The sequence below is a fragment of the Diuraphis noxia genome, unplaced genomic scaffold, assembly GCF_037042655.1.
Source record: "Diuraphis noxia isolate RWA-SAM2 unplaced genomic scaffold, SU_Dnox_SAM2 contig0002, whole genome shotgun sequence".
NCBI classification, from domain to species: domain Eukaryota; kingdom Metazoa; phylum Arthropoda; class Insecta; order Hemiptera; family Aphididae; genus Diuraphis; species Diuraphis noxia.
The window spans coordinates 5,357,949-5,382,188 of NW_028301712.1; the positions used below are offsets into that span (position 1 = coordinate 5,357,949).

The 24,240-nt window shown below is 27.1% G+C and overlaps 1 protein-coding gene across 2 annotated transcripts; it reads right to left on the reverse strand.

Annotated features, from left to right (window-relative positions):
- Positions 1 to 1,360: 1,360 nt before the first annotated feature.
- Positions 1,361 to 24,158, reverse strand: crb (cell polarity complex component crumbs). Of its 2 annotated transcripts, XM_015516994.2 has the most exons (38): positions 23,815 to 24,158; positions 22,016 to 22,374; positions 21,740 to 21,926; positions 20,235 to 20,360; positions 20,073 to 20,174; positions 19,877 to 19,993; positions 19,680 to 19,797; positions 19,478 to 19,616; positions 19,192 to 19,402; positions 18,562 to 18,681; positions 18,094 to 18,302; positions 17,507 to 17,669; positions 16,042 to 16,275; positions 15,742 to 15,978; positions 15,582 to 15,662; positions 15,362 to 15,511; positions 15,119 to 15,267; positions 14,956 to 15,037; positions 14,772 to 14,888; positions 14,547 to 14,706; positions 13,144 to 13,329; positions 12,865 to 13,081; positions 12,558 to 12,800; positions 12,276 to 12,488; positions 12,028 to 12,205; positions 11,228 to 11,538; positions 10,831 to 11,103; positions 8,635 to 9,153; positions 8,311 to 8,536; positions 6,247 to 6,410; positions 6,002 to 6,177; positions 5,755 to 5,928; positions 4,855 to 5,042; positions 4,650 to 4,765; positions 4,416 to 4,572; positions 4,183 to 4,346; positions 4,007 to 4,111; positions 1,361 to 3,351 (listed from the first exon to the last, which is right to left on the reverse strand). In XM_015516994.2, exons 1-38 carry the CDS (start codon positions 23,834 to 23,836, stop codon positions 3,130 to 3,132), a joined length of 6,915 nt encoding a protein of 2,304 aa, XP_015372480.2. In that variant the 5' UTR covers positions 23,837 to 24,158; the 3' UTR covers positions 1,361 to 3,129. The 2 variants fall into 2 exon arrangements, with proteins under 2 accessions (XP_015372480.2, XP_089077279.1); XM_089221153.1 differs by lacking the exons at positions 17,507 to 17,669; positions 18,094 to 18,302 and having other exon boundaries at positions 23,815 to 24,157.
- Between the last annotated feature and the right edge of the window lie 82 nt (positions 24,159 to 24,240).

Genomic DNA, 24,240 nt, shown 5'->3' on the forward strand with positions numbered 1-24,240 from the left:
GAATGGGGGGGGGGGGGGCTAAATCTATATCGGTATTCGGTACCATAATAAACATAACGTTTATGCTTTGCTTATACTAGGTCATTGTTACTAAAGATAATACGTTGTATTCAATACAGTTTTTTAGAAATATCATGGTTTGTACTTTGTCTTTTATAATATAAAATGTATTCCAAAACATGGCCAATGGGAGGGGCTGAAGCCCCCTAAGCCCCCCCCCCCTGGGTACGCCACTGAGTACATTTTAAATACCCATATGATAGATTGTTGACCACTGACCTTTTGCGTGATTCAAAAACTACTAACCGTAGACACTTGAAATTTGACTTTATGAGCTATTTGACAGCATTTCACTTAATAGCAGAAAAGAGTAAAAATTTAAATTAGAATTTAGGTTGAATTTCTAAAACCATTAGAAACTGCACTCGGATACAATTATTACAATATATTATGCTAAGATATGTGGTGTGGATATAAATATTTTCGGATTATGAATAAATGGTACCGTCGGATTATAGTTACATGGAATTAAGTATTTGTAAAGATCAGAACTGGTCAGTTATTAAATGGTTGAAAAAAACCTAATTTCACATCCCTAGCACCTCACATAATCTACTATAATGGAGTGGAATGCAGCTAGTTATTCTGGTCTTTGAAGTGCTATGATTATTATAACCTGCCTACATAGTAGCTAGGTAAGTCTAATATTTTAAACTGTACATATAATAAGGCCAATTGGTATGAATCTATGGCGGTCTGCATTAGTCATAGAATGCGATTGACCAGCATTACAAGCGAGTAAGAAAACTTTGGTGTGATGAAATAATTGACGGATTAAAGTAAGTACAAACAAATTCAAAAGCAGGGTTGCTGAACGTTGTGGATTAGTTTTAAACAAAAAACATTGTTTAAAACAGTTTTTTTTATGCAACCCTGCTCGAGGAAAATGCATAACAAGTTACCCAGAAAAAATATGGTATTTTATAATTAAAATATACCCTGATGTACAGACACTTATGAATTTTTAATTGGTATTATGAATGTGTTAACATTGTACAGTATAACATGTTTTTTAATTGTTTAGGTTACGCTCATTTATATTTTATATATTTTATCTCATTTTCAAGCCTCTGTCAACAATCTATCAAAAGAGGACTTGTTCGGTTGGTTCAACATCAGCCTAGAATTGCGATACGCTAACTGGCTGAAATATGAACAAAATAATTTCAAAGATAGTTAAGACAACAATGAAGTAGTATAGACATTAATAAAGTAAAGATTTTAAATTGAACGATCAGTACTGCACTTTCAAAGCCTTTTTCATACACAAATTGAAATAGATTTTAAAAAAAATGATAAATTATTTTTTTGATGTAATGTGAAAGTATATTATATTTAACACAAAAACTATATGCACTTATGATAACTATAAAATTAAATATTAAAAAAAAAAAAAACAAGAATATAATAAGAATATCAAATCAATACAAAATATTATGACATACTAGTATAATGTACACCAAAATTATATTAAGCATACAAAATAATTATAAGTTGATGAAAACAATAATATTTAATCGGTTTTTATAACATGGCAAATAATACTGATATAAAAATATATAATGGGTGCAGATTTATAGTGAGAGTAATTTTAGCAAAAAAAAAATATATATATATATATAGTTACATACACCCTTACACCAAATATTTTGTTTTGAATCCATTCAAATATATCATATAAATCATAGTAAAATAGATACACAATTTTCAAACAGATTTAATTTTGTTCAACACATAGGGATAAAATCAGAAAATGTCATTTACTACAGCATATTCATATTTATCTTTACAGTTTACTGAACATTGAAAACACAAAATAATTTTTAATAATGCATTCAATTACAAATCATTTAACTTAATGTACCAAAAAATTAAATCTGTTCAAAAAATATGTGATTTTATTACAAACTACCCTGTTATTACACAATTAACTGAGGACGGAATAATTAAACTCTAAGTAGTATAACTAAATACAATGTATAGTTTTACAGTTTATATCACAAAAAGTAACACAATTATTACTAACGAGTAAGCTCAGTTTACATACAATATAAAAAAATACTGTGGACAATTTATCATAAAAAATACCAATTATCAATGAATACAATAAAAATTAAAATGTCAGTAAGATCAATTTTAATATTTAATGAAACTCAATATTTTGGACAGCATTATGCTTAATGTTTTTTTGTAATAAATAGGATCTAAATTAACCAATAAATAAAAAATTAATTTCATTGAATAAATCGTTTTTAAAGAGAGCTGGAAATGTTTGATCAAAAATTATAATATTACTATAATCATATAAGTATAATATCAAAAATAAAGCTTGAAAATGTCTCTACAGTAGTTGCTTTACAGAAAGTATAGAAAATACATCATCTACTTAAAAAGTTAGCTAATCATTTTAAAATAAATCATCGAATACAAAAAATAATAATATATAGTAGTGCCAAATAATAATACAAAAATCACAAAACCAGTAAGTAATAATTTTGTTCAAATTCAAAATTTTGAAATTTAAAGAAAATAATATATATATAAATGTATTAAATTTGTAGCTTAAGATATTCAAAATAAATATATTTGGAAAAAATGTCTAAATTAAAAATATAACATCATCATATAACAGACTATTTTAAAGTATTATACAAAACTATTAAATTATTTTTGTTAAATTGGAAGTATTGTATCAATATTTAAGTAATGGTTTTGTTCCAAGTTAAATAATTTTAAATAATCTTAAAGTAATACTTTAACTATTATTAACCATCAACAATTGTTTTGAACAATTGTTATCAAAGAAGAACATCATTGTATTAAATTGGAAGGTAATCAACTAATTTTTTAAACATACATAAGCAAAAAAAAAAAATACTGAAAAAATTATAATTTAAATAAAAATCATCAAATGTATGATAAATTAAATGAAGTGTATAAAATGGCCGCTAAACAAAATAAAGAGATCATTAATATAGTTAAAATAAAAGTCATAAACTGTTATACTGTATAAAATCTTATAACCAATTATAATTGTTCTTAAAATAGTTATAAAAATAAAAATAATAATTAAATAAGTCGTTCTTCCGGTGGGGGTTTCAGTACATTGTCTAATTCAACTCTTGGATTACAATATTCTTGACAACTAGGACTATAAGTACCCCGTGTAGCTCTTTTCTTTCGTGCCATCATTAGTAGTACAAGCAAACTGCCCATACCACCAATAAGTAGTATAAGTAATATCGGTCCAACAATTAATGCTATATCTGCATAGTTATGAATGATAGGCAGCTATAATAATAAAATGTTTAAGATAAATAAGGTAAATTTAAAAAATAATATTAGGTTTTAATAAATATGCAATAATTATTTCTTCTAAAATGATCATTAAGGAACACTAGACACTATAAAATTAGACTTTTATTTCATATATAACTCATATTGAGTAAAAATTTATTAAAATTTGAAGTAACTATTATCTTATTTAAAAAATAATTCTAAGTTAAATAATTTATACGGTATTTAAAAAAAAATTTTTAACTAATCTTTGAGCTACTTAAACTATGCTAATTATTTTATTGTGGCAAGGGTTTGTTATGGAAAATATGTTTAATAAGGGGCAACGATTTTTTACCAAGAACCTAGGTCGTGTGGCCAATCACTGTGTTACATCAGCCCCCTAGTACAATATTAGCTGGATTTTCAATGACAAGAAAAATATCAGACATTTTAGTTTATGCTTCATACAGAAGAAGTACTATGTTAAATAAAAATAACTAAAAAATAAATTAAACCTAATTTTAAATAAGATTTTTAAGTGGCGAGCAACATATTTTGTAGTTCAACAATAAGAATTTACTGATTTAAAAAAATCTACATTTTAAATGCAACAAAACTATTATTTAATTAATGTATAATATTAATAAAATAATTTGTAATCATTTACCTCGGTACAATTTTGTCCAACATAACCATTGGCACACTGACATTCATAGACCACTACATCAGTGCAATGATCTTGGCAAATACCTCCATTATTACAAGGGTTTTCCTAATAAATAGTATAACAAATTAATAATAGCATATTTAAATATTTAAATACAAAATATTATAAGTACTTACTGGTAAACAAGGATTAATCAAATCACAATAATTTCCACAATATCCTTTTTCACATAAACAAATGAAAGAACCTGGCGTGTTTTTGCATTCCCCACGATGACCACATTGTACATTGAGATCAAAACATTCATCTATATCAATACTGCAGTCATCGCCCGTGTATCCTAAAAAAAAAAATAAAAAAATAAAAAAATAAAGAATACAATTTAATAATGATTTTTAAATGCATTTACCAGTGTCTGTACAATTGCAAGTGAATTCATTAATACCATCAATACATTGACCGCCATGCTGACATTTTTGTTGATTGTCATTATCCAAACAATCATCAATATTTTGCTCACAAAGGTGGCCTTTAAAGCCCTCTGGACATTCACAGAAAGGAGATACCTGTTAAATTAATTTGTATTATTCGTTCATTCTGATATAATATAAAATTAATATCTTATACAGATAAACAGTAATACCTCTTTATTACAAAAACCGTTATTCTGACACTCATTAATATCACAGAATGCTGTGTCACATGTTGTACCAGAAAATCCATCCAAACATGAACAAGTATAATTATTACCAAATTGATCTATACCATGACAAAATTATACAAGTTTATTAAATTTCATCATTAATAAAAAATAAATTGAACAAAATTGTAATTATTTTGTAAAATACCTGGAATTTTGAAACATTTGGCACCGTTTTTACATGGTACATTATCACAAGTAATAAGTTTTAACTGTTCACATGTTTTGCCTTCATAGTCATCTGTACACTTACATTCAAATTCACCTAACCGATCAATACAAATACCATTGTGGTGGCATGGGCTGGAGTCACATTCGTTGATATCAATTTCACAGCTAAAAATTGATAGTTAATATCATGAAAATAATATATAATTCTTTATGATCAGAAGGAGATCGAAATCTACTTATTGAAAATATAACAAATTTTTTTGAAAAATTAAACAGCCATAAACTAAGCAGTAATCACATTTCATGCTACTTTAACCAGTATAGTATAGAAATAATTTATAAAAAAAATATATCACATAATATTTTAAACACTTATCATCTAAAATTATGTATTTATACATATCTCTAGATATATACATTTTATCAAAACACTCTATTGTATGTATGTATTATAGTATAATTTAAGGTAAATTTATCATCTGCTATCACTATACCAATATAATGAATAGAATACATATTATATATATTATTAAAATATGTCATATCACTATATGTAGTATATATCGGAATAATTTATAATAATGGTAAATGTATAATAAATAGAAATATTTTAATAATTTTTTCTTGTTCTATTTTTCTAATTTTAATACATTGATAGTGGATTTAATATGTATGAGTATTACGATTAAAGATATCTTAAAATATATTTTTAATTATGATGAATATGCATGCATAATAGAACACAGAAAAGTATACACAAATGTGGAATTTTACAAGCTATTATAAACAGTAAATGACGATTTTTTTCTTATTAAATTCTTCATGGTTAATAGTTAATAGAAAAACTTTAAATAAAAATTGTTAAAATTTAACTTACAATGTGCCTGTCCAACCAGCTTTACATTGGCATGTATAATTGGCAATTCCATCAATGCACTCTGCTGCATTTTTGCATTGATTAGACAAGCACTCATTGATATTTGCAGAACAGTCATCAGCTTCAAAGCCAGGCTGACATTCACAAACATAAGACTCAGTAGCTTTTTTACATCTGACAGAAGAAAAAATTAATAAATAAATGTTAACTAACAAATAAAAAGAATAAATTGTTTTTAAATTTTAACCTTCCATTATTTTTGCATTCATAATCATAGCAAAGTAAACAATCTAAATCAAAATGTTCAGTGCTTGAATTATGTGATAACATCACAAAATGATCGGTTTGATTGTTAGTATTGAGTTCAGATGGTGAAAAATAAGGTAATAACAAACCACCAATTCTTATTTCCCCAAGACAACCCTATAAATTCATAACATAATATATCAACATATTTTATTTGACATTATTTATTATATTTAAATAAAATACCTTATAAAAACCTCCTATAGAAGGTACATTGTGTTGCATTGTATCTTCAAAATGCAATCTCGTGTTAGAATCAATCATATCTAATGAATTTGTATCTGCATCGGTCATATATGTTACATGTTCAGCATTGCTTCCTAGTATATCATGATAGCGTTCTCCGCTTCCTGAGAAAATAAATTAAAATTAAACCTTTTATTATGAAGTATATTTACAGAGCATAGATATCTAAATTTCCAAAAAGAAGTACAATAAAATTGTCAACATGAAAAGCCAGTGGTATAACTTAGAACTAAATATTTAGGGCAAAACATAATAAGTATTTATAACCTATACGTCTAGAAATATAACGTGGAAGGATATGATGCTCTTCTACATCTATATTCATTTACCAATAATTTATAATATATTACAGGGGTGGCCACTAACCTTAACTTTGGGAGCCGCAAATTTATAAAGTTAATTCGAGGTGAGCCACACATTGTAAAGCAATGTTTATAAAATAAAGATACATTTTTCATTTTAAAACAAATGAAGGAACATTTATTTACTTTTAATTTTAGTCCAAGTTTGGTTCAAGAGCCTCACAAAATTGATTTAATAGCCGCATGCGGCTCGTGAGCCTCGTTGTGGCCACCCCTGATATATTAAATATAGGCATAGATGTGCACACAGGAAGTAAAAATATAGCATTTTATGCTGCTCGCTAAATATTTTTTGGATAAACAAGGCCGCATAATATTGATTTAGTATATAATAATTACAGGGGCGAACGCAGGAAAAAAATTTGGGGAGGGAGGGGGGGAGGAGTTGAAAAAATTTAAAGTAGGTATTCATAAATATCATATTATTCATACTGTATTACACTTTTTCAATGTATTTTAGGCACTTATACTATATACATTATACCTACATATACATATTATTACATATCATAGATTAATAATTAATTATTAAAATTTGTCAATTCAATTTAAATTATAAGATTATTGAACAATAATAAAATTTTTAGAATCATCTAGATTCTAGATAAGACGGGTCTTTGAGAACTTTGGCTTAGGAACTTAGGAAATCTATAAGTAGGTATGCATATGGTAAAAAAATGCCTATCCTTCCCACTAGGACGCCTCTATTGTCATTGATTTCATGAAATAAAAGTTATTAATTAGGTATTAAAATTTACATGTTTTCAAGACTTAAAATTATAAAATTAATAGACAAAGAACTACAAAGCTATATAGATTATTCAATTTATCATCCATTATGACTTTATTATTATTGAAAGTAATGTATTGGAAAATTTGTCATTTGATGATATTATAGATGAGTTTACAGAGAAAAAAAAAATTAAGGAATATATCCAATTTGTAAATTTTGATTTGATTTTTGACAACACAAGGACCCCATTATCTTTATTATCCTAAGGTTCTTAATGATTAAGTACGGCCTTTATTAGACTATTGTTACACTCCTTATTAGCTATTCGATTATTAAGAGGACGCCACACCCGCATGTGTTGTCTCCGTCGTACAAGTGCGTAGCATAGCAAATTTTACGCTCAGCAGATCACGATTATCTTCGTTAATTTAAAATTTAGAGTGAATTGACTTATTATAAAAATTAAAGGCAAGATTATTACCAAGGGCATCTCATAGGCTTTTTATTATATTTTAATTTTAAACTGAGTTATGACTATTTTAAAATTGTAAATTATTTTTATATCTAAAAATACTCATAACTCGGTTTAAAATTAAAATATAATAAAAAGCCTATGAGATGCCGTCGGTAATAATCTTGCCTTTAATTTAAATAATAGGTCAATTCACTCTAAATTTTAAATTAACGGAGATAAACGTGATCTGCTGAGCGTAAAATTTGATATGCTACGCACTTGTACGACGGAGACAACACATGCGGGTGTGGCGTCCTCTTAAGAAACTGAATTAAATGAAATCATTACGTTTGTAGGAATTTACTCTTCTATATTTTGGTTGTCTAACATAGTATGATAACATATTTTATTATATAAGTCTCAATATTTAGTACTGTAATAATGACATATTTTACCTATAAGAATAGGATTTGATGTAATTAATTCAATCCAGTTAGATAACGAGAAATTTCCAGCAATGAGAAACTGATTAGAGTCATCTATCGCACCAACTAAACCACCTTGAATTTTATTATCAGCTAATTTGAAAACAACAGTTGTCCATTCGCTATCTAAATGATCTTTGTGCACTTGTTTTGTACTAATAGAACTTTCTTTTTCCAATTTCCATGCAATGATAAACTATAATATAGTAAAATATTTTTAATTAACTATTTAAAAAAAAAATGTGTAATATTATTAATCATATTATGTATTTTTATGTCTTATATAAGTTATACCCGATCTTTATAAGCAATCATCGTGAAGAATGTGAATTCAGAGTCACTACTCTTTTTCTTGTTGGAAATATACATAATTGTTCCGCCAGTTCTAGTACGATAATTGACTTCAATGTGAGTTAGTGGAATAACCTGCTGTCCATTCTTAAAATTGTATTGTAGTGGCTTAGTAGTATTTCGATTATCTAGTGTAATTTTGGCAACACATTCATATCCATGATTTAAATTACGACATTCACTGCCTACAGGACAATCTTGAAGTTGACAAAATTCCATTTCTTGGCACTGTTTTCCTTTGTAACCCAATGGACATTTACAAGTAAAATCATTCCAAGTTACTGAACATACTCCATCATTATGACAAGGATTTGAACGGCATGTATCATCAGACAAAACACCTTCTGAAATTTCGTCTGGATTAAATGATACTGTACCAAATGCTTTTGGTACAACTACATCTTTATTTTGAATTCCCAATGGATAAAACTCGACAACCATGATTTGAGATCCGTTGCTTATCTAGAATGATAATTATAAATTAAAATCATATTTATAAGCTAAGATATGCCTAGGAAGTTATTCTACTTTATTTTTGGATTTTCAATCATTTATTTAATAATTAATAATGTATACTTAATGGGATTGAGAATACCCTATTCAAGTTGAATAAACATTATTTCATAATTAAATTATTTTATAGTTAATATGAAAAATAATATTTAAAATTTTTTTAAGCTCGTTGCTATTTATTTTATTATACTCTTTTGAACAAAAGAAACAACCAGGCAGCAAACAACTTATTCGAGCTAAGGTTAGGCAACACTTACACCAAGCCAACCAGTGTTGTCTGTCTAGGATATATTATAGATTATTATTACTTATTCTAATATTTGACTTTCCGGTTGAAATTTTTTTTTTTTTTTGATAAAGGTAGACAAACTTAGGTTAGGGAATCTTAAATTAAATTTTCAAATCAGATTTAAAAATAAAATTTTTTATGAATTTCTATCTAAGATGATAATTTGAACATTGCCAAAATTTGTATGTATTTAGTCAAAATTTGAACTTTAAATGCTTACAAAATAAACCGTGCCTATGTATTTTTAATATTTTTCAACAATATGTTTGGCATAATAATTGCTATATTAAAAATTTCATAGAGTGGAGACAATACATACAATATGGGGGTAAGTAATTTAAGTTTAAAATATTTTGGTGGTTCATAGATTTATTTATCGTCAAACAATGACAATTTTAAAACATATATCAATGATATTAAAATATTTTTATTAGTATTCATATTGATATTATGATCCATAAAATAAATTTAAACATAAAAACCATGACAACTATGTCATACTATGTCTTCTTTATCTGAACACCCGGTACCAATAATTATTGTATAAATAAAAACATTGAAAAAGTTAGAATAATGACAATTTTGTAAAATAGAAGAGTCGTTTTAGAGGTAATAGGTAAGCATCTATTTACTAGTTGAACATTATAAGAGTCATCACTAAATGTTGACCCTGTGAAATGTTAATAACTAGGGCTCGGAAGTTGTAAGAGCTAAAAAAGGTAAAATATGCACAAAAAAATTGCAAAATATGCATTAAAAATGTTAAATATGCAAAAATATTATTCTGAATTCCAAAAATATACGGACTTCACCAACTAACAATACAACGTCTAAAACGAAACTGTCACTGTCAAACATCAATCGTGTACAATCAAAAGTAACGATAAAGAAGAAACCATCATTATATTTACGATAACTTATCAACGATAAGATAGTACTACAAATAAGTATTTCGGCATACTAGCGTGATATACTAAATGCGTATCACATCAGTACATCACTGTTATTAACTCCGTAATTGACTATGGCGATGACAATAAATACCTTTGTTGGTCATTTTGAGTTTTATATTCAGTATTAGTTGAAATAAACAGGTTAAGAAAGAAAAAAATCAATTATGTTTAGAAAAATATGAAATATGCATAATATGTGTATAATATTAATGAAATATGCACTTTTTAGCTAAAATTGGCAAAATATGCAAAATTTTTTAACTCGCAATTGTATATTTCAAATTTCTAGCTATGTCTGCTATAAATTGAGATCATACAGAACAATATGCAATTCCTACAACTTCCGAGCCCTATTAATAACCAATAATAATTTATTGATATTACCTGTACATCTTGAATTATTCCTTTAAAATGAGGTATTCCTTCAAATTTATCAGCTGTTGTTTGACGAATATGTCTTTCTATAGTATTAGGACGAGGTAAAATGTTATCCATAACAATTAATGGGTCTGATAAATCATGCCTTGATGGTTTAGAAGATGGAAAACCACCTAAGTATAAAACCTGGACATCAAGTTGACCAGTGGCACTAATAGTTTTTCTAAAATATTCTGTTCCATTAATTTTTACTTGAACCAATGTTATATTACGAACAACCTAAATAAATATATTGTAATTAGTCATATTATAATATATTTTGAATTTATATGGATGAATATTAAGTAGATAAAGAAGTTTAACTTGTAAAAATAATTTATGACTAAAAAACCATAGGGTTTACCTGTATTAAATGATTATGTCCATCATCTAGTTTTACACCTCCAACAGTATATGATTCAGGAGTTGCATTAAATTGTATTCGAACTAGTAGTTCACCACCTTCAAGTTCAGCTGCGATATGAGTTTCTTCAGAAAATGTAACCATTCCTGGCATAGATCCTAAGTAAAATATAGCTCCTCTGGTTTGACGCGTTCGAATGAACATTGAAATATCCACAATATTTCTAACCGCTCTTTTAGCAACAGCAAATACATTTACTGTGACTAGACCAGTTGTGATATTTTCATGACCAAATGTTGCAGCTGGGAAACCTGTTTCACAAAATTAATTTAACATATAAATTGTAATTACCTATAATCTAACCAGAGAGAGAAAACTTTAATTCTGTGCATCTCTACACAAACCCTGTCACTAAAGGTGCGGCCCCACTGGGAGCGATTCTGCGATTCTGCGTTTCGAGCGTTTCTGCGATTAATCGCCGAATATCAAACTATTTTGTTCTTTCAGCGATTACCGCGCGTGTAAAGCTACACGCGACACGCGGCACGCGCTCAGTGGGGCCACTACATATGAGTTACATACTTTTGTTAAAATCGCTAAAATGCAAAATCGCTACACGCTATCGTAAAAACGCAAATCGCTCCCAGTGGGGCCGCAGCTTTAGACTGGTTCTACCATGGTAGAGTGTTGTGTGGCGATGAGCAGAATCTATTTTTGTTCAATGTGTTCTCTTTTTGGACAGGGGAAAAGTATTTTAATCTTGATTCTAGTAAGTACAAACAATAATAACTAAATCTTACTGTATTGACAAGTATTTCCAAGATAAGGTCTTTCACATGTACAACTGAATGTTTTCCACAAATCAGTACAATGACCACTATTGTGACATGGATTAGGAAAACATTGATCATTCCTCTGGCAACCAATGTCAACATTAGTTAAACCTATTGTTGAACCTACTTTATCATCGGGTAAAACCTAAAAAAAAATATTTAATAATATTATAGTATTTTACAATTGTATTCAAAATATTACTTAGTTTTCTTACCCATTGTCCATTTATAAGAAGATTCTCAATACAGCCTATAAAAAATGGGGGCCCATGGGGTAAAAGCCTCAAATTTGAAATAGTTCCACCAACATATGTAGTTGGGAAACTAGTATGTGTAGGGTTAGCTCCTTCATTCAAGTTAATAGGGTAAATAGTTTGTTCCTCATTGGCAGACAATACTAAATGTGATGAATTAATAGCAACAAAAACCTTCAAGGTAAAAAAATATAGATTAAAATATTTATTTATTTATCACAAAGTATTTTGAATGTATTTTACTTTTTGCCATTGGCTGTTATTAAGTTCAGAACCAATAAATACTCCTTCCCACTTATTTAACAAACTTGAATGCAAATTCAAGCGGCCTTTAACTAATTCTAATATGTAAAATGTAGATCCACCACCAATTGCTAATAGACCACTTGGTAATGTTGTTTTAAATCTAAATGATATGTCATAGCCTTCATCTCTAGTGGTGTTGACCACGATACGAGACTCACCAGTTAGTGACATAGTAGTTGTCTAAAACACAGTTATTGAAGAATAAAAATTAGTTGATCTTTTTTTAATTTTCTATTTAACTAACCTTATCACATATATGACCATGAAAGCCATATGGACAAGAACAATTATAACGATGTTCAGTTTCATCAATCAAATATGGTTTACAAGTACCATTGTTTAAACAATGATGGTCCTGACATCCAAATAATTCTACAGAGCAATTTTTACCACCATATTTTGGTGCACAGTCACAATAATAACCAGCACGCCGATCCATACAAGTTCCATGATCACAAGGCCTACAAAATAATTGTTAAAAATTAGTTCAAATTATTTGCTACACATATAATATTAATCATACTTAAATCTTTCACATTCATTAATTTCTGTTTCACAAAATCTGCCTTCATAGCCATCTTCACATGCACAAATAAAACCATTGATTTTATTTTCACAAGCACCCCATTGGCATGGGTTGCTTTCACATTCATTAATATCAATCTCGCACCTGATACCTGTTGTACCAGGTAAACATAGACATTCAAATCTGAAATATGTTTATTTGAGATATAAGTATATGCAATATAATATTAACAGTATTCTTATATAACAGTTTATGAGCGTGCAATACAATGTTTTAGAAATAGAAAACAGAAAAAATGTCTGAATGAGAAAAAGATATATCCTCTATAAATGTGTCACGTATAAAATTAATTAATAAATGTTAAATTAAATATTTCACTACTCGCAATGAATTAGCATCTACATATTACAATACAATTAAGATCATTAAATATATTTAAGTATAAACAAATTAAGATTCATAAGTAGTTATTGTAGGATATCCTATCAACAGGGTGATTCACTAAGCATGCTTGCCACTTTTTTCTATAATAATGCAAATAACATTCAAAATCTGATTTTTAGAATCTTTAAATATTCAAAAACCATGTTTTAAAATTCTTGAGATTCTTTTGTACCTTAAATGTTCAGAAAGGGAGAATCTTCCTTTAATACTGTAAATTATTTAATAGATAATTTATTTTAAATTTTGATGTGCCTAATTAAAAACTCTAATGAGTAGTTTTTAGTTCTAAAATGTTTGCACTAAGATTAATAATCCTTAAAATTCATTTTAAAAAAGTATAAAATTAAACGCATTATTGAAACTAGTATTTATGATACTTATGTCATTTTTATAAATTATTTATGTTGATAGATTAATGTTAATGAATAATATTTTCAAATCTACCATAGACCACTAGACCACATATCTTATAAACCTAAACCTTGGACCTTTTATCCTTAGATCCCAAAGTTAAATAACCCAAAAACTACTCAATTTCAATACATCAAAATTATCAAAGAAAATATCCGCTAAATAATTTACAGTAAAAATTGGGGTTCTCATTTGAAAAATAAAAGTGTGTATCACCAAATAATACACCTTGAGTGATACAAAAAATCTCATGAATTTGAAAATATGGTTTTCGAATATATTTAAAGATTCTAAAAATCTGCATTATTAAAGAAAAATGTAGGTGAGCATACAATTTGCTACATTACAGATTTTTAAAACAAAGATAAAGCATGCAGGTGTGATGTCCTCTCAACAAATATAATACAGGTAAGCTGTAAGAAAACTATTTGAGAATAAACATAATATATAAACAACTATTAATTGGAATTAAAACCAAAAATACTATCATTTTTTTGATTAACTATAAAAATGATTGTTAAAAAAACGGCATAAACATAATTTACCCATTAGCTGTAGCATAACTGAACTCTTGTTGAAATATCGTAGATAAGTTATTGTTATCTTTTTTATTATATAATGATATATTAGACCGTTCAAGACAAGTGCCTCCAAATTGGCAAGGGTTGGTTTCACATTCATTTATGTCAATTTCACAATTTTTTCCTAATATAAAGTTTTTGTTAATACAATAGCTAAATTTATCATATATAATAATAATTTACTATTACCTGTATAACCAGAATAACACTTGCAAGAATAGTCTTTTATTCCATCTATACAAGTACCATTATTCTGACATAAGTCATGACGTGTACAATCATTTATATTCAACTCACAGTGATTTCCTACAGTAAAAGATATACACTATTAGTTAATACATAATTATATTACTTTACTTAATAAAGTACATGCCTTCAAATCCAGTATTTGTACAGTTACATTCAAAACTGTTGATTCCATCAATACATATACCCATATTCTGGCACGGAGAAGACTATAACCAAACATTTAATTTGAATAAAGCGTAATTTTAAATTTAATTTTTTGGTATATTAAAAAATATATATATACTAACTTCACAGTCATCAACATTTTTTTCACAGAGCTTTCCAACAATACCAATAGGACAAGAGCATGTAAAAGATGCAATATTATCAATACAAGTAGCACCATTCAAACAAGGATTTGAATTGCATTCATTAACATCAATACTACAAACTTTACCTAAAGAGAGAAAAAAATTATACTTTAACTATTTGACTACAAAACATTATATCATTATAGAATATTTTTAAATTCAAAAACAATCAATACATACCACTATATCCTGGAGGGCAAACACAATTAAAACCATTAATTTTATTTTCACATGTAGCACCGTGATAACAAGGTTGTGACAAACATTCGTCAAAGTCTACATCACAGTTATCACCAGAAAACCCTGGACGGCAAAAACATTGATAACTTCCTAATATAATAATTAGAATTAACATAATATTAGATAAGCATGAAATTTAAATGAAAATAGTTCAACAAACCATTTGTGTTAACACAAATTCCATAGTTGCATACTTCTTTATTGACTTCGCATTCGTTTATATCTTGATCACAATTCATACCTAAATATATATACAATATACATATATTATGAGAAATACAAATAATTCTAAATATTTAATTATTTATATTGTGTTATACCTGTAAAACCAGATGCACAGCGGCAAGAATAACCATCAGGTTCTTCTATACAAGTAGAGTTATTTTTACAAAGATGATCTCGACAATCATTTGATAATTTTAAACAATTTTCTCCTGAATATCCTTCAGGACATGAGCACTCATAAGAATTAATACCATCAATACAAATTTTTCCAACTGGGCAAGTTGCAGTTTTACATTCATCTATATTTCCTTCGCAATTTTTACCTTCAAAACCTAAATTAAAATATTTAAAATAATTATTAACATAGAAGAAAAGATAATTCTTAAGTATTTTACCTGGAGAACACTTGCAATAATAATCTTTAAGTGATGAAGTTTTATGTAAACAAGTACCATTATTCAAACAAGGGCTAGGATTTTTAGTGCAAGCGTCAAATGGTAATTGACAGTAAGTACCCATATAGTTATCAGTACAGTTACATCGAAAACCATTAATAAGATCATGACATACTCCTCCATTTAAACAGGGTTTAGATATACATTCATCAATATCTATTTGACATGTCTGGCCTATAATAGTTTAATTTCATAATATAAACATAAATATTTAAAGATAGAAGAAATATAATTTTTAAACTGTTTAATTTTTTAACTAAATTTATACTCAATTCAACACAAGAAGTAACCTCAGTGGTGACCGGTTTTGTCAAACAACTTACAAACAGGCTGTAGAAGATACTTATTTTATTGAATAGAGTATAGTTGGAATATTATTTAATATTAACACTATTTATTTTGTAATTTTTTTAAATATTTAATACAATATTTATAAAATATCATATATATTTAATTAATCACACATACATATATTTATCTTATAATGATAAAGATTCTTTGTATTTAAGCAACAAATATACATAGGTAGTAAACTCTTAATTATCCTTAGATAGGACAGCACAGTAATCACGGAAAAACAAATTCTGAGGTTAATCCGCAAAATTGAAACAAAAATGATATTAAAAAAATAATAATACACATTTTTTTTTGAACATTCATGAAATATATTATATTTATTTGATCACAAATATATTATATTAATTGTACACAAACACTAATCTTAGTGCTGTACATAATTTAGTTGAAGACCGCGGATAATCGAGTGTTTACTGTACTATAAAGTATATATATATATATATATATATACATATTTAAAAAAATATTTGTAATCGTTTACCTAAATAATATAATGAACAACTTAAAATATAATGATAGTAATTTATGTTTACATCATTTCCCGAAAGAATATGAGTGCATAATCATTAATTTTATCATATCCCCAAACTACAACTATTATTGAAATACTTGAATGTGTGCTACCTTTCAACATATAAGTTTATAAGTAAGTAACATCTAAATTAATTATGTATATTCATATTCTCTCGCAAAATGTAGTTTAAGATTGAGTTATACTGTTACTTTATATAATGAAAATATTTCTAATGTTAAGAAAGGAAAATAATACAAGATGTTTATTATTTTTGTTGCATTGCAACAGTTTTTGGCATAATTTAAAACTAATACATTGTAATATTACTAACATTTTTATCAAGTTAAATTAATTCTTTGGATAATAAAAATTATGATAAAAGGCATACATTTTAAACTTTGATTCAAAATTGTATTATAAACCATTAAGACCAATCTATTTCTTACATTTTATGAAATCATAAAAAGATTGTTTTTAGAAATGAAAAAAAAAAAAATTTATTTGTTAAATTTTTAACAGAATTTTTATTATTACCAGTGAAACCCGGGGGACAATCACAATGGAAAGGATCAGCTTGTCCTGCTAATAGAGTGCAAGTCCCACCATGAGCACAAGGGTTTGGACTGCAAGCAGGATCATGTTGATTACATTGTTGCCCAGACCAACCAGGTTCGCATTCACAATAGTACCCACCAGCCTACAAGTGATAAAATAATGTTGGTGATACCGTAAACGTGTAGTGCTGTGATTTTATAAAAGCACACAAATATGATTAAAAGCAGTTACAGCTATCATAGTATTTAAGGTGTTGCTGAATAAAAATCAAAGTATCATTACAAAAAATACTACACGGGATTTATTATTTCATTTAACATATTATATTATATTATATTCTGCCACGTTTAATATAACATAATATATCACCATACAAAAAGTAGTATAAATACAATAATATATTTATCTAAAAATATCAGCATTTTTGAGATCAATCTTAAATACGTAATACATCAATTTAAAAATTTCCATCAATTAGACCTTAACTAAATGATAGCCATTTCTGCATAAAAAAAGAATTTTTTTTTATTATCATAAAAGTGTACTGTCAACGTAAATTAACTCACATAGTCACGACAAGATACAAAATGCTGACAAGGGGAAGCATTACATTTCACAGTCATTTCACAATTTCGACCAGTAAAGCCAGTAGGGCATTTACATTCATAATTAGATCCTTGAGATATACACGTACCAGAATTCAGACAAGGCATGATTACACAAACATCATCAGCATGCGAACGAGCCACTATATTACCATGCTCACAAAAAGCGCCTGTAATAATTGTCTCAAAACTATACCCATGCAATATTGTGCAATAATTTACTACTCTTTATTTTAAAAACTTCTAAAATTAACAAGTGACAGTAAACATTTTCAAAAATTTTATTAAAATTAACTAACAATTATATTATTATATACACATTACATATATTAAAATTATAACTTAATTAGATAAAACTTAAAAATGTCTGAAATAACTATTCAACAAAAACAAAAAACTTTTGTCTATTTAAATAAATAAAATAAATACCTGTGTATCCTGATGAACATGAACAATTAAACTGGCCGTTTGGCAATACACTACATGAACCTCCATTTTGACAAGGATGACTACTACAAACTGTTACTTCTGTACAATTAGGAGGAATACCTAAATAATACATTTTTTAAATATGAATTAATTTTTAAATAGTATAGTAAATTACATTGTTTAAATTGAATGATAATGTAATTATTTATATATATTTATAAAAAGTATTTAAGATATCAAATAGTAAATACATTCATATTACAGAATTTAATTTAAACGACAATAACAAAATATTTTTGTGATAATTTCACTATTTAATTCATGCAATGAGTGTATAACAAAAACTTTAAGATGAATGACAAAATAAATTCAAATACTAAATATGCCAAAGCTTAAATGGCTAAAAGTGTTATCAAATTGAAAACCTCTAGAATAAGAATAAAATAATTTAAGTATTTGTAAAAATCAGAAATTAAAAAGTACAAATAAAGAATAATTATAAAAGCTACTAAAAAATGTGTAATGTTTTTAATATATGTACAAAATATTAATTTTCATTAACTAACAATAAATTTATAAAAAATAAAAATAATAGTCAATATGAATATTTAATTATAAATAATTATTTACCAGTATATCCTGATTTACAATGGCATGAGTGAGATGCCACACCATCAACACATATTGAGTTTGTTGGACATACAACAGATTCACAATCGTCCACATTAATTTCACAATTTCTACCTATAAATCCTAGAGCACATCGACATTCATATGTTCCAACTTGATCTCTACACTGGCCACCATTTTGACAAGGATTTGAAACACATTCATTTAACTCCTTAATAATACATAAAAATAAAAATGTATATACTTATATCACATTTAACATTGAAAATTTAAAAAAAATGTTTACTATATCACAATTGATTCCACCAAATCCTATTTGACACTGGCAAGTATAACTTCCATAATTGTCAAAACATATACCCTGATTGAAACATGGATTTATTTCACACTCATTTATATTTGTTTCACAATTTATTCCTTTGTATCTAAATGTATCACACATAAATATTATATGAATGAATAAAAATATTATTTAAATACAAATTTACCCTGTTTTACTACATGCACATGTATAATTATTTACACCATCAATACATACACCTCCATGTTGACAAGGACTTGACAAACATTCATTAATATTTATTTCACAATCATCTCCTTTAAATCCTACAGTAAAAAGAAAAAATGTATAGTACATTGTTTTAATAAATATTTTTATATATAGAAATAATAAAAATTAATTTACCTGGTGCACAACTGCATTCATAACTTTTTCCTCCCGATATTAATTTGCATGTACCATTATTCCTACATGGATTATTATCACAAACATGTCCAGATAATTCAATTTCACAAAATTTACCTGAAAAATAAATCCCGTATTAAATTATTAAAAATTAAGACTGTATGAATAATTTTAAAATAAAATACAAAAAAATTACCAGTATATCCTTGATCACAATGGCACATAAAATCTTCACCATAATTTATTTCTTCACACAGACCATGCATACAACGATTGTTTTGTTTTGCACACGGAGAACCTGAAATACAATAATTATTAATTTTTAAAACAAAATACTAATAACAAATATTAGATTTACCATTGTCAATTTCACAATTATTTCCAGAATACCTTGGTTGACAGATACAATGGTATTTATTTTGTCTTGGAACACATACTCCATGCATCATACAAGGAGCATGTGAACAGTAATCAATACCTGTACCTAAAAATTTATAGTTTACAAATATTAAATATGCATAAGGTACATAAATTATTGGTACTTCTTGGTTATTGTGACTACCAATAACTTATACAATTTTCCACCAATTCAATTACATTAATGTAAATATGGACTACCATTACCACAGGTTAACACCGTTTTACTATTTAAAGACAATTTCATAATCTACAAAACAAAATTGGATTTGCCAAAAATCCAATGTTCTACAAAAGCCTGCAACAGTTGTATGTATTTTAAATTAAATTTCTAAAACATGTTTCCTAAGAATAATTTTGATTTATAAACAATACAAGGTGTAACAGAAAGATTTGACCAAATAAAAATAAAATTATGCTAATTAAACTAACGAAAAAAATTTCTAACATCAGTGGCGGACCTATGATATTGTTTTGTTTTATTTATTTTTTTGGGAGGGGGAATATTTTTTTACATCAGCACAATATAAGACGTTAAATTATAGCAGCTTTCGCGGTTGACTTATAAATATAAAGTATAGTATAATTAAATATTAAGTATTAAAACAAACCAGAAACCTGCATTTTTCATGAATCGTGATTATAAGTTTTACGCCACAGTTATATTCTTACACATCTTATGGGCCAAGAGGAGGGCCCAGGCTCTTCCGCCCTACTTAAATCCGTCACTGGTAAACATTATATGATAAGTGAATAATTTATGAAATATACTCATGTCAGCAAATTCTCAAAATTCATATTTTTTTAAGTCATTGCATTTCAAATTAATTTAACCAAAAAAATATTGAATTTTAAAAATAATTCTAAAAAATAAACTACTTGACTTAGATAAATCTTTTTACCATCAAAATTGTTCTTATAATCAGATTCACAAATAGCCTATTTGAATTTATCCAAGATAACTTTTACTAAATTTAAATTTTTTTTATTTTCAGTACTAAAAAATAAACATAAAAAAATGTATTGTACTTGTAGCGCTAGGGTGACTTAATGAACAAAAAATAAAAAATATTAATTTTAACAAAAGTTATTCCAAACATCAGTTCGATCTGTTACACCTTGTATCTCATCTCTTTGATAAGATACAACTGCCAATGCTCTATGAAAAGATCATTACAAATTTTATTTTCATAGGTGAAAATGCACATAACAAAAAAATGGTTTGCTCGTACATCGATTATATATTTTATATGATAGAAATTATGTTAGGTAGACCTACTTACTGTATATTATTTTGTCTAGTAGATAAAAAAATTAAACTATCAAAATTAATACAGTAGAAATCTAAAAAAAATGTTCCAAAAAAATAATTGAATTTGCTGACAAATTGTATAAATAGTCATTATAACCAATAAGTAAAAATTATTAAATATTTAAGGTACATACATGACTGACTATTTAAGGGACAATATCCCCAAACAACTTTATAAGCTTGATTCGAAGATGAATTAAAAACAAAATTTGGCCCTTCTAATAAGCAACCTTCAAAACCATCTCCTACTCTTAACATGGATTGATCAGTTATAATTTCAGAACTCAAGATTTCTGAATTAAATGTTGAATTTGCTATAACCTTAACAAATAAAATATAATGTAAGTATTAATTTGTATAATGGTTAGGTTAGCACAATTTTAAATGTACATAAGTAAACTCTTATTTACTTGTTGTAAACTATCAACAGATAGTGTTAATTCTCCAAGCTTATATATAAAATTAACATTATGCCAAGAATTATCAAAAAAATCCCCTTGGATTTTTGATTCAAAATGTTTGTTTTGGAGATATATTGTAAACAATAAGCCATCATGAAGAGCATCTACTGAGATTCGAGTAAATGGTAAGTCTTGAGTTTGAGAAAATATTTGTCCTCCAGAACATGTTCTAAAGCTGAATCCTATATGTTTATTCAATGAAATAGGAGGAAATAAATTTAACCATGATGAACTATTGAAATATCCTTCTCTATCTGTGCTTCCATGTCTCTGAGTGTTTGTACATATCAAATACACAAATAAATTTACTGAAAATAAAATGAATGATTTATTAGTACTATGTTACAATAATAATAATAATATACAATTTTTAAATTATATATTATATTAGAAACCCTAAATAAATTGTAATAGGTTCCTAGCGGAATTCTTTATCTACTTTAATAATATTTTATATTGATAATACATATTTCAAATGGATTAAGACACAATGAATAATTTACTTTTATTGCACTATTAGTTTAGAAAATCACTAATTATTTAAGAGAACGCTACACCCGCATGTATTGTCTCCGTCTTACAAGTGCATAATATACAAAATTTTATGCTCAGCAGATCAAGATTATCTTCATTAGTTTAAAATTTAGAGTGAGTTGAGCTCTCATAAAAATTATAGGTAACATTATTATGGACGGCTTCTTATAGGCGTTTTATTATATTTTAATTTTAAAGCGAGTTATGAGTATTTTAAGATATACAAACATTATATAATTAATACCTAACCCTAACCTAACCAATTGTTTTCAGAGACCCAACTACCCAAGAGTAGTGTTATGATACTCACCCACTCACAAATACATACTAATTAAATTTTTCTAAAAAAAGTAGTTAAATCAAACATTAAATGTTCAGATATTTGAACACAATATAATAAACCAATATAAAATAATAATGCCTATTAAGCATCTAGTGATAAAGAAGACCACTTATCTTTTATAGATATTAAGTAGTTAAATCCTGGAACTGGACACAAAATACATTAACATCAACAAATGGAACAAATTCATTTTAGCTACCCATCATTTTTTATTTTTAATCTTACTATCTTAAGGAATTAAGAATGATGGTGCAAAAAAAATTTGCTGAAACCATTATTTTGGAAGTTACTTATATCCTTCCAAATTTGAAATTTTATGTTTATGTCTGTACACAACATATTATACTGCCACGTGCTGCACCTATAACGCTTAAAAGTATATTATAGTGATTTGGCCTCCAAAATCTTAGCAGATAAAATAACCAACCTTGGGGGGAGGCAGAGGGTTCACTGGATGGGAGAGTATACCTACCTTTCGGGTTGAAATAACCCATCAAGTAAACTATCTTCTTAGTTAAAGTAACACAAATATAGTGGCCCTCTTTACCTACCAACTCAGATTGCTATACTCAATGCCCAGTTTAAGTACCATAAGTATATTGTAGTGATTCACTTCGCTTGCCAGCTACAATCAACAAACTAGAGGTCCTCAACACGGAGTTAATGTAGTGTTCCTCTCATACGTAACAACTTAAAATCGCAAACATCGGAAAGTTATAAGTTCCGGAACAATGGTTTCTACAATTTTTTTTTTACAGCACTCATCAAAGTGCACTCATCAAAAATAAAATTTTAAAAAAAACGCTGGGTAGCTAAAGTGAATTTATGTCCAAAAAAAAAAGGTTCCTTGCAATCGAAAAACACTACTTACCAATGAAAATAATTGACCGCATTATGTTTCTTCAGAGTTCACATAGACGTAACATAGTTTGGTTGTAAACGACGTCGTATTGTTGTGGGATTATGGGCGACGGCATTCAGATGAACAGCAGCAGTGGATGTGTCTCAGCACGAGTGACTAATACTTTTCCAGCAAATGCAATACACGCATCTAACGTACCTGTCTTGCCTACGATAGTACGATGTGTCAGTTAAAGTTAATTTTTCATGTAAAAAAACCGATAGCCATCAACAAAAAATTACACAATGCAACGGAACGTAATGAGTAAATATGACACCGTACTGTATAATTATTATCAAAACAACTTGTTATTATAATAGGTACAATGTACCTTACCTACAATATAAATTAAGAATAAGAGAACAGCGATAAACGGAAAAAGATAAACATTGGAAT

Bases quoted from the DNA above. Each gene is read 5' to 3' on its own strand.
- crb (XM_015516994.2), bottom strand. From the start codon at position 23,836: ATGCGGTCAATTATTTTCATTG. The intron at 19,994-20,072 runs GTAATTTTTTTG...TTTATTTTTCAG, and splicing joins TTGTGATCAAGGATATACTG to GTAAATTTTGTGAAATTGAA. The intron at 12,489-12,557 runs GTAAAATACATT...TTTACCTTGAAG, and splicing joins ATAACAGCCAATGGCAAAAA to GTTTTTGTTGCTATTAATTC.